Consider the following 15,548-nt stretch of genomic DNA (forward strand, 5'->3'; position numbering starts at 1 on the left):
TACAGGCTAGCGGAAATTAGATTGCTCGGAATTTACTAGATATAGATATATATTAGCATTCTTACCGGACGAAAGAAAATCGATTTAGTGCGTATGTATTCGAAGCAATTCGTAAAGAATGCTATTACGGAGCAGTATTGCTCACATCTTATAACAGTGTTATACAATTATTCGATTGTCCGTTTGTCGGCATCGTCGGCATCGTCGGAAATTCGAAGATCGTCCCAAGGATTTTCGTCGAATGTCAAGCAAAACGTTCGCAAAATTATGAAATATCGACATCGAAATTCTCTTATGTAAATTGATACATCTCTTGTTGTCTCGAGTGAACATTTTCAGAAAGAGAGGCGCCATTATTCTACATTTGTCTACCGGCGATTTACCGAAGCCAAATTTAGATCTCAAGGTATTACTTTCACCTGATCGATAAGATCGTCCCGGTAGGCCTCGTGACGAGTTCTTTTTTTATAAGAACCATTCGGCTTTCGAAAATTAATAGCAGGCCGTGTGCGATGCGTGTCAATTGACCTCAGAGAAAGGTGATGCGAGTGCCTGGATATATCTTGCCGTCGTTTATTCTACATGTGTACATCTCAACTTCTTTTATTAAAAGAAAAAAAAAGGAAAAAAAAAGGAAGGAAAGGAAAATATTCAAATCAATACAGGATTTTTATTCTACGCTAATTATATGATCATTAAATATAAATAATTGTTTAATAATTTCAAGTTAATTCCACTAGGAGACGTTTAACCCTCTGACTGGAAACGCGATACCGTGTTCACAAAGAATCGGCGGAAACGCAATTCGACTCAATTCGATCCGACACCGTTCATTCAACGCGGTTTCCCCCGATTGTTATCCGAGCACGTCTATATCTGCGCGCGCGCCACTCCGCTCCGCAATCTTATCGTCGGCTTCCCAATCAAACGACGCGGCCGAGATCCTCCGTCGCGACGGTTTTGCATCGCGGCTCGAAAAACTCGTTTCACCAATTATGCCGGCCGACGCGCGCTTCCTCCCGCTCGCGTAAAGTACGCCGGGCACGTGTACGTCGGGTGCGCGACGCGCGTACACGTGGAACGTATCCTGTTCCGCGAGGCCCGGGCGAACGTCACGCTCGTCACAATGCTGCTAATCCATTTAATCTGACTAACAACAAACTTATCTCGTGACTCACTCGCCGCCACTCGATGGATTCGCGCGCGCGCGCCGTTGTGCGATCGCTTTCCATACTCTCTGCACGCGCGCGCGCGCGCGCATTTTTCCGATTAACGCCCGGCTACTTTACCGTCGCTCCCTTTGCGGACCCGTAGAATTCTCCTTTCGGCCCGTTCCCGCCTTAACCGCACACGTGATGTCGTTAAACATAGACTCGAGAGTGATAACAGGCGATCACACCGTACTTCGATTCTTTATCTCGTGACACTTTCGCTCGTAAACGTCACTCTCTCGAGCACCTGGATGCTTTATCATAGAGAACATTCCACGCTGGGTAAAAGGTGTTAAATGACGTGGAGTGAAGTGGATGAGATGACAATTTGGTAATTTTTCTAAACCAATATGACAAAATACGAACCGATGCCCAACTCATCAGAGGCTTTTGGTGATAAGTAATCTGTTGAAGTTTAACTTCAATCTGTGAACGACGTATGTAATGTTGTGGTATTTCTTCATAAGGAATTATTTAGTTAAAATACAATTATAGTAAGTTTTTTCACTTTCTCTGTAAAACTACTGTGCAGTGTACCTAAAATCGCATATAATAATATATTATTGTTCATTTCTTATGTAGCAATATTTCTTTTAATTGAATAATTAATAGATGAAACGACTATGGGGTAAGACGATGTATGTGAATATCATGCGCGGGCGAGATGATGCATTCGTACAATTTATTTGAAGAATTATATAATTATAAATAATTGCTTTTATTTTTTGTTTCTGCCTAAATTTCATTTCTTTTAAGTTACATTGTCACAAATCATAATTTTTGTTCATAAGTAATATTTTTGAGTATATTTTATTTCGTTTATATTTTATCGTGCTGTACAGACATTATAGTAACAAAATAATAAAACGTTTGTGAAAATTATTTCTTGTACGTAGAAAAAATTTATTTTTAACCTTAGCCATATTATTCACATATGGGAGCAAGATGACGAGATTGATACATTCCCAAAAATTTAAATTAAACATAATTCCGATTTATTTATAAATTTTTCAGTTTATGCAGATGATAGGCAAGGCTTTAGCTACTCAGAAAAAAATGATCATTAGTTTTACGTTATTAATATGAGTGAAAATGAGAAAAAATCGACAAACCTTAAAGTCATCATCGTCTTTACTTCCTTTCCTCTATATATGTTTTAGATTTATTTTTTGATTGGAGCTTTTTATCTCACGTAAGTTTGGAACGACAACGACGTTTTTGTCGTTATTAACCCTTCCGCTGCAGTGCGCTTCAAGCAAAAGTGTTTGCTGTATACGGCACGATATTCGATTTGTGACACTGAAGAGAAATAACATAATAAAAAAATGTTTACCGAAAGATTCAAACGAGTCACACATATTCAGCGTCCACAAATGACAAGCGGTTTTCTTCGACGTGTATACACATGGTGTAGGTAATTGAGAACCTATTTTTCGGCAACGTATACGTCGTACGCAGCGAAATGGAATTAAACTTTGAAAAAATGCACATTGATACGTTAATGCACTAATTTAGAAAATAAAAGTATAAAAGCATGTCTAGAGAATTGTTATATATTAAAATAATGATCACATGAAATGCCTTTCATTTTACGTCACTGAAGAATAAATTGCTTCGGTTTGTCTCGCAAAGAATTTTCCACGCTAGAACATGATGTTACGTAAGTAATTGCATAGCAAACGTGGAAACCAAATACCGATGTTTACGTTTGTTTATTATACTCATTCCGAGTCAAAATGTTGATGCTACTTTGATGCTCTTAGGGATAGACGCTCATAAATTAATATAAACCTATTTTGATGGTAATATACTTATTTTAATTTCCCCCTTGAACATTTAATTCTGCAGATTTGAGTTTGATGCTACCTAAGAACAATTTATTTCAACGCCGGGAACAACGTAAACGGAAATTCAAGACATCATCATACTCAAAGCAGGACGTTAGAATTTAACCTATTTTGCTATCTCAGTTCTTACTGCGCTGTAGAATTGAAAGTTTAACACATACGGAGGAAAAAAATTGGCTTAATTAACGTGATAATGAACGAACGCGTCTCGATTGATGGAGACAGAATTTCTTACGAAGCAACTCGGATTGTAAAAACCCGAAACTCCGTTTCCTTCAACTGAAACGCGCTTGGTTCGTTCTTTTGTCACATCGATTCAACCAATCTTTTCCTCCGTGCAGGGCAAAAATTTCGATTCGTATGGTGAATGCAAACGTATGATAACACTCAAACCGACTTCAGATCACATCTCTCTCGGCCATAAAGAGATATTTCGAACACAATCCTTTCGACTTCCGTAATCCTCAATGGACTTGCAAGAGAACTCTATCTTCTTCGAAAAGTGGCTTCATGCCATCGGAGAATCAAATATCGTTGAACTCGGATCTACGGACGGGAGAATGGCGGAGGATGAACTGGACGGAGATGCAGAGAGAGAGAGAGAGAGAGAGACACACAGGGCAGAAAGACGTGGCGCACGTTTCATATCAAAATATATTTGTGCATAGACAATAAGACAACCGTGACAGGTAATCTCGTACCTAACATACGTCAGTCATACACCAAGGCACGCGTGCGTAACATCGTCATCGCATTCATACACGTCGCGTAACGTAAACCGGGGCGCACGCGGTCGCGCGCGCCTCCGCGCGAATTGAATCGCGCGCGAGCGCGCGCGCGCACGTATGATGTGCGATTATACCGTGACGAACACGGTGCACACACACATACCGGTTGCCGGCCACTGCCTCTGTCGTTGGCTCCGCCGGTTCTGCCGGGTAATCGCGAAGCTGAAGGTTCCGCCCCGACCGCACGCTCCATGCTAAGTCTCGAGAACGCTCGCAGATATGAATCGATCTTTCCTCGCTTCTCGAGAAGCCGAGTGGACTTTTCGCCGCTGATAAAATATGCAATTACAACAATTCGTCTCACGACGCACATTCGTATCATGTACACGCATACATACTTCGTATACACATATTTCATACACACACACACACACACACACACACACACATATACTGTTACATACGTACGTACACTCACATACAAGCGCACGCATGCGCGCGCTCCACTTTTCTAACAAAATATATTAGCTCTTTATGTACATAAATCTCGAATACGATAATAATAAAATTAATAAGAGCTAAAAGTATATAATACAAGGGCATGGTTGGATGCTCGGTCGTTGTTCGGCCGCGTCCCGCCGAAAGTGGCGAGCGAGCGAGCACGGAAGCGAGTACGTATTGAGAGGTTGGGGGGGAGGAGGGAAGGGGGATTGATATCGACTGTTCGAGGCACCGTCGACGGCTAACAGGTCGCTGTCGCCGGTGGTCTCGCTCTTTCTTCTTTTTCCTCTGTTTTAGGTACTTGTAATTGGGGGGGGGAGGGGGGGCGATAACCTAAGTTCATTAATTTATCGTTAACTAAGAACCGAATCTAGGTACAACGCCGTATGTACGTGTCTTTCGCGTTGGAGATGTTGGATGCGTCCGTGTACATGCGAAATACGTGGTGTACAGTTTAAAGGTGAGAATACTCGCGTGAATCATCGTGAGGTCCCCGTTCGAGGAGATTTTTCGGCTCGTTTTCCCCTCCTCGCCCACGTGTTGCGATTGCCCACCGTAGAAAAATGTCCGCTCTCGTTGCCCGAGAGGGCGGTTGGACCAGCCACCGCGGTCGAAAGATGCTGAGAGGAGGGACGAACGGTGGTGAGACTGAGACGAGGAGAAGTAAGACGCGTTCTGCTCCGAACAACGAAAAATGGATGACGGAGGGGAGGGAGGAGATAAAGATTCGACTGTCTTTACTCTCTCCCTCTCTCTCCGATTCTCAAGTCGATTCCTCGACAACGATGACATTACTCCGTAAGATCGCGACGTGATGACCCAACGCGAGCCACGAGAGTGATTCTCCACGATTTATCGCTCTCCGCTTTTTGCCTCCTCTCGTCTCTCTTTCTCTCTCCCTTTTCGATGTCCGGACGGCACTTTCTCCCTTTCTTCGAGCGAAGGGCTCGTATCCCGCGGATAGAGGTACTTTTACTTTACCAACACGCGCATCGCGTCGACCGCGTTCCTCAGCCGTCGTCGCCAAGCTTGCCTCGAGTAGGTCGCTTCTCGATCACCCTTCCTACGTCGACTCCCCCCTTCACATACACACACACATACATACACACACACTCTCTCTCTCTCTCCGATGCTCGCGCCTTCGCGACTCTAAGTGTTAACGACGACGGTAGGCACGCACGTGCGCTTACATCGCACGAATGAGAGATAAAGAACGACGCGAAAGACGAAGGAGGAAGAAGAAGAGAGAGAGAGAGAGAGAGAGGAAGTCAGAGAACCATGAGACAGACAACACACGGCCGGAGACGGTTGTCGAGGGGAGGGAGCGGAAGAAGCGACTTCGCCTCGCAATCGGATCGGCTTGATAGCGCCCAGGGACGCGAGTCGTCGTCGGCGACGACGTCGAACGACGATGCGCGAAGATCTCACGACGACTGCGCGACGACGAGATTGACGGTCGTGCGCTACATGGGTCCGACCGCGTGTTGCTGGAACTGGTCGAGGTGCCTGGAGATCTCGCGGTGCAGCTGCTCGGGCACGACGCCGACACTGCTGAAGAGTGACCTGAGCACATTGAGCTCCTCGGTGAGCAGCTCGATCCTCTTCTTCAGCATCTCGTTGTCCTTAACCAACATCTTCACCTTCTCCTCGGTCTCGCGCGACCGAACCTTCGCCTTCTCGCGGCTCTTCCTCACGGCGATGTTGTTCCTCTCCCGTCGTCTTCTGTACTCGTCGCTCGCCTTGTCGATGGCCTTGGTCTGCTTCCGGGCGACGTTGGCGGCCGCGTGATGCTGGTGGGCCATCACCGGCTTCATCGGGCCGCCCCTCGGCGGCGGCTGGTGGACGTTCGGCGCGCCCGGGTGGCCGCCGGGCACCGTGGACGGCGTCAAGGTGGTGAAGGTCGGGGCGCCGTTGACGAAGGGGCTGTTCGTCACCGGACTGTAGCCGGCCGGGGGATACTGAGGACAGTGGCGGCGGTAATCCGCCGGGTCCAACGGCTCCTCCTTGATGCTGGGCGACTCCGAGCTCGAGCTGTTGCTGTCGCTGCAGCTGTTGTTGCTCTGGTGGTAGCTCGCGCCACTGTGCACCGGCTGCGGCATGTAGGCGAGGGTGGTCGTGCGAGGGTAGGTCCTCACGTGCTTGACGGCGCTGTTGTTGGCGCCCAGCATGTCCAACAACCCGTCGTTGAAGTGGTTGTCGTCGATCAGGTGCTGCAGGTCCAGCGAGATCTCCGGGGTGTTCAGGTCGGTCAGCTCGCCGGACGCGGCGCAGTGCTCGGCGTACTGCTGGTGCAGGCTCGCCTTGCTGGCGGACACCTTGCTCACCACCGCGCTGTTCTGCTGCTGGCTGTGGTTGTGGTTCACCTGCAGCGCCGAGTTGTTGTTGTTCGTCGCGTTGTTGTTCTGGCTGCTGGTGTTGTTGTTCAGCACCTGCGCCTTCTTCAGATCGCCCGCGCCCGGGGCCTGGGCCTGGTGAGCCGACGAGTCGTACATGACTGGTGAGTCCATCATTTCACTCGCACATCACAGAAATGGAGAGTCGCGCGCGCGAGTCCTGCCGCGATTTCTTCCTCCTCACCGCGGAGACCACCTGTGCGCGCGCGCGCGCGCACACTCTCTATCTCTCTACGCGCGCGTAAACGTCCGCCTGAGAGCAGCGTCTATTTATCCGCCCGCACGTTGCCTCCCTCTCCCGCGACAGCGCGGTAACTGCGTCTCTCCGGGAAAGAGAGGACGATGCTTCACGCTGAGGATCACACCGTCACCGTTCGCCACTATCGCCCGGCGGCAACAAACGGACGTTTTTCCCCGAAAGCACGCGTCGTGCTTTCTGACACTGTTCCAAGTACTTACTCGACGGCCCTCGGACTGTATTTCCGACACCTCGAGGACGACGGGCACGCGTTCCGTTCGCCGCCGTGTCTCGTTTAAGAACCCGCGCCCGAGAAGCGACGCACGTCTGCTCTCTCTCTCGCGTGTCCGTACTCGCGCGAGCCAACGCGGTTTACTGACGCCTACGTGCACAGCCGAGTTCTATATGCCTCGCCTCTCTCGGGATACGACACACGGAGAGAGAGAGAGAGAGAGAGAACGAATACGAGCTGAGCGAAAACACCCGACGATATCACCCCCGTGAGAGTTGGCGCGCGACTGAGCACCTCCGCAGCATGTCGCAAGCTTTCAATGTGGCGCGCGCGCCGACGGCACTGCGCGTCCCACTGCGCTTGCGCACGCGACGCCGCGCGCGCTTCCCTCCGTCCGCTCGCGAGCGGTCCTCTCTCGGAGGGACCGACCGCGGCGCGTCCGCCGCACTCTCTCCCCGTCTCGCGCGGCGCTCGCTCGCTAGTTACCCCCTCCCCCTCGCGCCACCCGGGACCCCTTTATCACTCGCTCGCTCGCTCGCACTCTCTCTCGCTCTTGCACGCGTCACTTTTTCCGCTCGCTGCTGCGCAAGCCTCTCTCTCTCTCTCTCTCTCTTTCATTCCCCACCGATTTCCATTCTTTTTCCATATTTCCCTCCCCGTCCCCGAAGACGCATTTCGGCCGTCTTTTCCACCGACCCCTTCGCCCCTCGATCTCTCGCGTCGTGCTTCTTTTCTCTTTCTTTTTCTCCGTCTCTCCCCTCCACCCCCCTCTCTCAATATCTCCATCACTCTCGTTCGCCAGTCCTCACGCTTCGGCACGCGTTCCCCGTCGCGGCGGCGGAAAAAGTTTTCCGGCGGTTGATTCTCCCGGTGGCACTCGCGACGCATACACCGTGCGTGCACGAAAAGTGGCCTTCCTTCCATTCGATGTTGTACGGCCTGTACGGATTTCCCGCTCGCACAATTAGCTTCTGCGGTTTGCCAGGCCGCGCAACCGTTCGCCGCGCGCACCGCGAGCGACTGTCACGTAGAGAGCGAGCGATTCAGCAGCGACTCGCGCCTTACCTCGAATCTGAATCTCGGGACACACATTAATTATTTTCAATCGCGCTACTCGCCACTCGGCTCCGTTATTTTTCCATCGGACGCGTCGCGATGTAAATTTTACACTCGGCGCGTACCTACACGCCGCGACGCGGCGGCATTATTCGCGTGCAACGTCGCTCGACGATGCGCCGGGCTGATTTTTCGATGCGATTAATTTCGCCGCGATTGACCAGCGCGTGTCGTCGTTTGCGCGATATTGCGCAATATTGGCGGTTACCGATCGAGCGGGATCTCCCGCACCGTTTCACCCGATTCTTTCTCCAATACTGACAGAGCGGTTTCACGGTTGGATTTTTATGCTTAAGATCGCCTTCTCAGTTCAGTCTCAGGTGCGTTCCATTGGTTACGCTGCATCCGAAGATAAACTTATGTTATCAGGCGGGAGGGGACATCTCGACAACGTCAAAATGACGGGGAAAGTGGCTGTAAAGAGTCACCGTTCGGTCATTTTCTCGTTACTTTGACGTCATTTTAACGTTATCGTCATTCTCTCTTCGGCACAGAGAAAATATCGTGGTGAAAATTACCACGATTATTATGCGTGCTGTTATCTTTACCCGATATATTACTGAAGATTGCGACATGCGTCATAATCTCAGTTATAGTTCCGATATAATTCAGCGTCATAAAATTTCATGGTGATTTTTACTACGGTATTTTACCACTGTGGGATGATCTTAAACAGAAGATCCGACCATGACTGAGTTCCGATATTCACTGGCAGGACAGAAAATCTGTAGTTCATATCGCGTACACCATAGATTTTCAATGCTGGCAGTGACCATGTCGGAACATAGCCTATGAATATCGGCTACATAGATCAGATCATATATTTAATATATATTTCAATGTATTTTAAATATTTAAGATATCGCGTCGGTTCATCCTCAGACGCAGCACGATTCGTTTGATTGGCCACAGAGAAGAAGTTATCCGAGGATAAGTTCGAGAAGATCTTCAACGCAAGACTGACTACGAGTACATCGGTCTGAGAGAATTCACGACGGAGATGATCCATGCTCTTTTGAAACGCGCTCTACGTCCTCTTTATCCGCCATCCCAGCATCGATCGATTCATCGATCTCTCCGCTCGTCGTGGAAATGTTTATCCTGACTTTAGCCCTTCCTCCCCGGGAATTCCCCGGGGTTCCCGGGTCCGTCCGTCGTCGCTCTTCCGGCGTTATTGCTGGATCAACTCGACAACCAGCGACTTCCGCGCGAGGTACATCGCGATCAATCGCGGTGGAGAGCGGGCGGTCGTCTGCGCGCGAATAGGCGAATCATTGTTGCGTCATGTTTTGATTGTTTATCAACGAGGATTTTTATCTCAATATCATCGCGCAGTAGTTTCGCGTGCGTTGATCTATGAGCCAACGTACGCTGACGCACATTGATCGTGCGCACTGAACGACGAGGTTCCTGTGTATCAGCGACTCGCTTACGTCGATAGTCTTGTCACTATTAAGACGCGAGAGAAGGAAAAAGAAGATGCGACTTCGGCGCGATGAGGTCGCGTTAAAATCCTCTTCGCGCTGGATTACGCGCGAATTCGTGTCTTACGCACATGCCGCTATGCGTGTTACATAATAGCGGCTTGCGAAACGGGAATAAGGGATCCGCCGTCTCTCGTCCACTCTTTCTTCGATCTTGCGAATTTCATTCCGCGTGCGTTCAGTTTGTCTATCAGATCGGAATCAACTTTGTCGTGCGTTTGACACGTCTCTCCTAATCTTATCTCTCTCTCTCTCTCTCTCTCTCTCCCTCTCTCTTGTTTTTCTTCTTTTTTTTCTTTTATCGACGGAACACTAATTTTTTCTGCAAAGTTTACATCTGGTTGCATAAAATAATAAATACTGTTACGCGGTGAAAATACGCGCGAAAACGATTTGGAGCACTGTTTAATATGTGACGAAAAACGATGAAAAACGTCAAAACTGACATTTCGGATATTCCTCACAGCTGTCGGTAAATATTTATTTGACGCAGAAATCCTGCAGTTTGTACGTACCGGATGTGTCAGCGTTCTGATCAGAAAAATGTCAGAGAACATCTTTATACCTTCTTAATTAAATTTCGAGACTTAAGAAGGTACAAAAAGTTCGCAAAAACATGTGTGTATATACCTTGGTTAGATTTTCCATTAGGCATAATAAAACAGAGGAACGCGCATTCATCGCATTAGTATCGCACTCACATTTACGTAAGATCTATATGTATGTAAGAAATGCAAACAGAGTAACGGGATCGCGTCAGTGTTTACGTAACGCATTATTTTGAGGATAATTACCTCGACGTTATCGACGATTATCGAGCTCGTCGTCGACTTGTCCGTGCTCACCACCGCGCAACCGTGAAATGGCGTTGAAGACATTCCTGAAATCTCTCCGAACGAAGCGTGGATTATCCTCGGAGTTCGCCGCTGACGAATTCGCCGCGCGACTTTACCGTCTTCGAGGCGCACTCGCGCGCCGATCCGTGATCGCGCCGGTCGCGCCATCGGGCGGCGCGCTCGCGAGTAACTTCGGTACGACGTGCGCGGACCGACCGTCGCCGGAAAGACTCGAGCCCAGCCGAATTTCCTCGCCGTGATATTAGCGACAACAAAAAATTCCTGGCGAACGGGTAAAAAGTTTTCGACGCTGCGTGTTTTTCGCGTTTCCCTGTTCACCGTCGAGCTGTCCTCATCACCACGTCGTCGGCTCGTTCAGGATTCGGCTGTCCGTCGACGACACGAAGTAAGGGAACTGGACGCGTGTGTGCACGCCGTGCGAACTCGTCGTCGTCGTCATCGAGCTTTCGATTCTGCCTGTTGTGGCCCGTGTGTTGGGCTCGTCGCGCGGCTTCGTGCACGGACGCACGCGTATTGTTGTGACGGAGTGATCGACGCGAAAGTCCATCACGGCCGGGCTTCCTCTCGGCCGAGCCGAGATGATACGGTCCGTTTACTCGCACCGAGACTCGGCCGATTCGCGTCGCCGCGTCTCCCGTCCGCCGAGACATCGACTCTCGGCTTAACCTACAAGGCATCTGGCGCGCGGAGTTTCGCGCTCGTCACGTCGCCGTCGAGTTCGTTCCTCCGCGTTCTCCCGTAGCAGCTCCGGACGTCCCCGAGTGTTCATTCCGCGGGGTTCACTTCACCGTCGCTCACTTTAGTCTCACCCACGTCTCTTTCGCTCGACACGTGCACGAGACATGCGTGTTTAGAGAGTAAGCTAGACAGAGCGCCCCGGTTATTCCTGTCACTGATGTAACCTTGTTTCGCAGACTGCACAGTTACGCAGGAGTTATAGGGCAACCCCAGCATTCACAATGGCGGGAGAGCAGCAGCAGTTTTTTCTCAAATGGAACGACTTCCAGTCGAATATGGTGTCGTCGTTCAAACACCTGCGAGACGAGAAAAGCTTCACGGATGTGACATTGGCTTGCGACGGTCAAACTTGCAAAGCGCATAAAATGGTCCTGTCCGCTTGTAGTCCTTACTTCAAATCCTTGTTAGAGGTAAGCCGTTGTGATCGCCTAGCACGATCGATCGAGCTTCACGAGCGAATTCACTCATTGTTCGACATGTGTTGCAGGAAAATCCGTCCAAACATCCAATTATTATACTAAAGGATGTTGCGTATAGTCACCTGCAGGCCATTCTAGAATTCATGTATGCGGGTGAGGTGAACGTTTCGCAAGATCAGCTTCCAGCGTTTCTCAAAACGGCAGACCGGCTTAAAGTTAAAGGGCTAGCCGAAGCTCCCGGTGCCATTAAGAGAGAAGGTTAAACATTCGCACGTAATTACGGTATGCCTTGAACACTTTACTTTTTTCACTCTAGACGGAGAGGTCGACAGGAAGCCTCTTATCGTATAATTTCTCTATCTCCGAGTCGCTCCGTCCGTTCATTTCCTTCTCTTCCTCACGTTGCGGATATTGGATGTATAGACTCGAATCGTTCGGTTGCGAGTGCATATTACGTGCTGCGTAGTAACGATTATTTCAGTGGTTGTCGTCGACTTAACAGCAGTATTGATTATTTCAGAGCGGCACGCGTTTATATGTTGCACGGGGGTTCATTGCTCGGTATATTGATTACGCGTCTATTTTTATTCGCGGCTAATATAATATACGCGCTTGTTTTCTGCGCTTCGTTTTACCACCGTACGGTCCGAAATAGGAGCCGGCGAATCCTCGCGATCCGCACTATTCTCCGATAGAAGCGTCGTCTTTGTGTTGCATGTCGGATTTAGAGAGCGTAGTATAGGAAGGTGCACGGGGCAAAAATCCAAATTTTCCTTTGCAGGTCTTTGAAAAGCGTGTGGACTGAAACAACAGTGTAATAATGTAAAGTGATTGCGTAAAAAACACATACCACACGAGACACACACACACACACACACACACACAGGTATATACGCGCGCAAAAATAAACACACACACACATACATACACGCACGCACGCACACATACGTACACAATATACATTATAGATATGTGTAAAGAGAAAGATAAACACTGCGCGTATGCACGACTCAGTGTCCTCCGGTTCATGACTTGGATCAACACACGATGACAATGTAAAATAATGCCTTTTTCTTAATCTCAGTTAATGTTAACGGTTTTACCGGTGTATGCATACGAAGTAGAGATGAGATGTTGATGTTTGTCTTGAACCCATTACGCCACATTGTGGCGGTAAACAATAACAACATTGATTATTTTTTTAAAACGAAGCGCGAATAAGTGGGTCGCGATAGTTTACAATACATGCTGACCGGGGCAGTTTTGGTGGATCAAGTTGGAAACGTTGAAGGCATCTGTTACAACGCTCGTTTCTTTTTTTTCAAGCCGATCTACCGGACTCACAGCATACATTCTCTCTCTCTCTCTCTCTCTCTTCTATCGGTTCCATTGGTAGATCTATTCACGCAGCAGCAGTTTTGCCTCACCGTTTTTAAACCCTTGTTGTGGTTGATTATCATGAAAAACCGTTACGGCGAAGTTCGGGCAAACTTCGCCTTTTACGAAATATAAGTGTGAAAGTCTCGCATTCCTTTGACATAGATGTCCACACGTGCCGCTTTAATCGATTGTTTGTACATCCGATCACTGAGGGGACAATTAGGGAACGAGTCTCTCACAGGGCATTAATTATCTCCCGCACTAGGCTATGTAAATGTTAGTTGAGCGACGAGGAAAGAAAGTATGCGGGCCGGAGTATCGTGCCCGATCGGAAAGTTCCGCTTCTGTCGTGGATAGATTTGCAAAACCCCCCGGTAAATTATTCAGAGGACGTCGAATCAAGTTTACTGGAAGTAGTAACGTGCGTGTCACATGTTAGATATCGGTTCTCTCTCTCTCTCTCTCTCTCTTTTTCTCTCGTCAACCTCGCCGAGCGGCGAGTCGCGATGTTTTCTCAGCGCTCTAAGCGCTTTCCACGTAAAGAAATTGCTACGGAGAAACGGAAGGAATTGTTCTTGTAATACCGCAATCGAATCCTGTACAAGTTACCTCTTCTAGTGATCATGATTTTTTACTTAACCAAATACTGCCAGTATTTGTACCGGCGTATTCACAATATTACCGATAGACCAAATTTATTTATGATAATAATATATTAAGGGTTGAATGTCTTTAATCGAGGGAAGGTTATTGTAATATAAGCGATGCAAATTTTTGTAAAGTCGGAGCGCACAGTTCCTTTTCCCTCCCGAAGAACCAGAATGCTCGGAAAACGAAAAAAAAAGGGTTTAGGAAAGAAGTCGGGAAAAAGAAAAACATTGTCGAGTCAGGGACTCTCTTGTGAGATCAATTCGTTCGTAGAGACTATTTTCTCCTTGCGCGCGTTTGATCAAGCGGGCCAATACTTTGTCGTTTGGTGCACTCGAGGGATCTTTCCCGAGGGTTGATTTTTCTTTTCTCGTACGACCCCTCCTCAGTCCGTATATCGCGAATCAAGCCCACGCCACTCATTATTCCTGACTTTCCTGTTTCTTTGTAATTACGGAAATTGCGTTAGCGTTTTCCTCTGCAAGCTAATCACACACCCCAAACTAATCACACATCCTTACGCCCATATACGGTTTATGAGTTCATTCCGTCATGTTTCCAGCTCGGACTGTGTATCGAATTAGCACGAGTAAACTCCTACCGCACACCGAATGCCGATTTAGGCTCTCGTATACACACACACACAGACACACACACACACACATGCATCTCGAACGTCAGTCATGTCCTGCGAAATGTTGTGAAAAATCGTAAGCGCAATCGTTCCCTACCGATTTTGCTTCGGATGTTTCTGTGAATGACACGTGAGAACCGCCTTAACGTAGCAACGCTTACGACTTGTTAGAATGGTCCACCAAAAGAGAACTCGCCGTTCGTGGGAGCGCTTCCAATGTTCGACGCGAGAAGCAGCCGCGAGTGTGTCATGGAAGTCGACTTTGCATCAAAGTAAATGGCTACCACACCGATCTTAACAGGGCCAAGTTCTGATAATCCAATGGGACCATTCACGTGCAAGAGCGGCATTAAAAGCGAAGTTTGCGACGTAAGAATAGTTTGCGAACACTGACTCCTTAGGGTGCGATTAAAAGAAAAGAAAAAAAGAGTCGGCTATTCGAGCGCAAAACAAGTTTTTACCATTACTCTCTCTCTCTCTCCCCCCCTTCCTCCTTTTCTCTTTTCCTCTTTCTCTCTCTCTCTCGCAGTCATCCGACAGCAGTGTCGAGCAATAGAGCGATCAACGTACATTCTCAGTATTTAAGGCAGCGTTAATCGCGTTGAAATGGATGGGTTCAGTTCCTACAATGATACGTTCGCCGGGCATTTGGTGGCTGAATGTGAATAGTTGTACCGTGTACATTTGCTATGTTGTAAATTTGGAGTACAATTATTGTAGACTATAGAAAATCTCATAGGAGTGACCGTTCGCGCTAAGTTCACGATTCGTCATTCTCTCCCTGCCCCCCCCCCTCCCCCCACCTCCGACTTCTATCTTCCGCTTTTCCCATTCGCATCGACGGATGTGAAAATCCCCCAGATTTAGGTTGTCTTGTGAAAGTTATCGGGACGAGCCTCCTCTCCCTCTTCCCCCCCTCTGTTTTCGTCATTAACCTTATCCGTTTCTGTCAAATTCGAAATTGATTATCAATGTTAACCGACGTTACTTTTTGCTATCTAATGACTCGATGATGATTATGATATGATAATGATGTTGAGATATAAAATAAATTGTGTAAATATACCATTTTCGCATAATCATCTTTATTTTGCTCCTTCTTGGGTACCTCTCTTCATTCGT

General features: G+C 48.2%; 2 protein-coding genes across 4 annotated transcripts; one reads left to right on the forward strand and one right to left on the reverse strand.

Annotated features, from left to right (window-relative positions):
• Nucleotides 1–3,694: 3,694 nt before the first annotated feature.
• On the reverse strand, nucleotides 3,695–8,169 carry LOC106746307 (CCAAT/enhancer-binding protein). The gene has a single exon (XM_014622793.1). It carries the CDS (start codon nucleotides 6,795–6,797, stop codon nucleotides 5,751–5,753), a length of 1,047 nt encoding a protein of 348 aa, XP_014478279.1. The 5' UTR covers nucleotides 6,798–8,169; the 3' UTR covers nucleotides 3,695–5,750.
• Nucleotides 8,170–10,797: 2,628 nt separating this feature from the next.
• On the forward strand, nucleotides 10,798–15,494 carry LOC106746308 (longitudinals lacking protein-like). Of its 3 annotated transcripts, none has more exons than XM_014622796.1 (4): nucleotides 10,798–10,992; nucleotides 11,522–11,755; nucleotides 11,833–12,046; nucleotides 12,546–15,494. In XM_014622796.1, the coding sequence occupies exons 2-3, from the start codon at nucleotides 11,567–11,569 to the stop codon at nucleotides 12,025–12,027; spliced, it is 384 nt and encodes a 127-aa protein (XP_014478282.1). In that variant the 5' UTR covers nucleotides 10,798–10,992; nucleotides 11,522–11,566; the 3' UTR covers nucleotides 12,028–12,046; nucleotides 12,546–15,494. The 3 variants fall into 3 exon arrangements, with proteins under 3 accessions (XP_014478282.1, XP_014478280.1, XP_014478281.1); XM_014622795.1 differs by lacking the exon at nucleotides 10,798–10,992 and adding an exon at nucleotides 11,023–11,464; XM_014622794.1 differs by having other exon boundaries at nucleotides 10,909–10,992; nucleotides 11,833–15,494.
• Nucleotides 15,495–15,548: the final 54 nt, after the last annotated feature.

The sequence above is a fragment of the Dinoponera quadriceps genome, unplaced genomic scaffold (assembly GCF_001313825.1).
Source record: "Dinoponera quadriceps isolate SergipeBrazil2010 unplaced genomic scaffold, ASM131382v1 scaffold566, whole genome shotgun sequence".
NCBI lineage: Eukaryota > Metazoa > Arthropoda > Insecta > Hymenoptera > Formicidae > Dinoponera > Dinoponera quadriceps.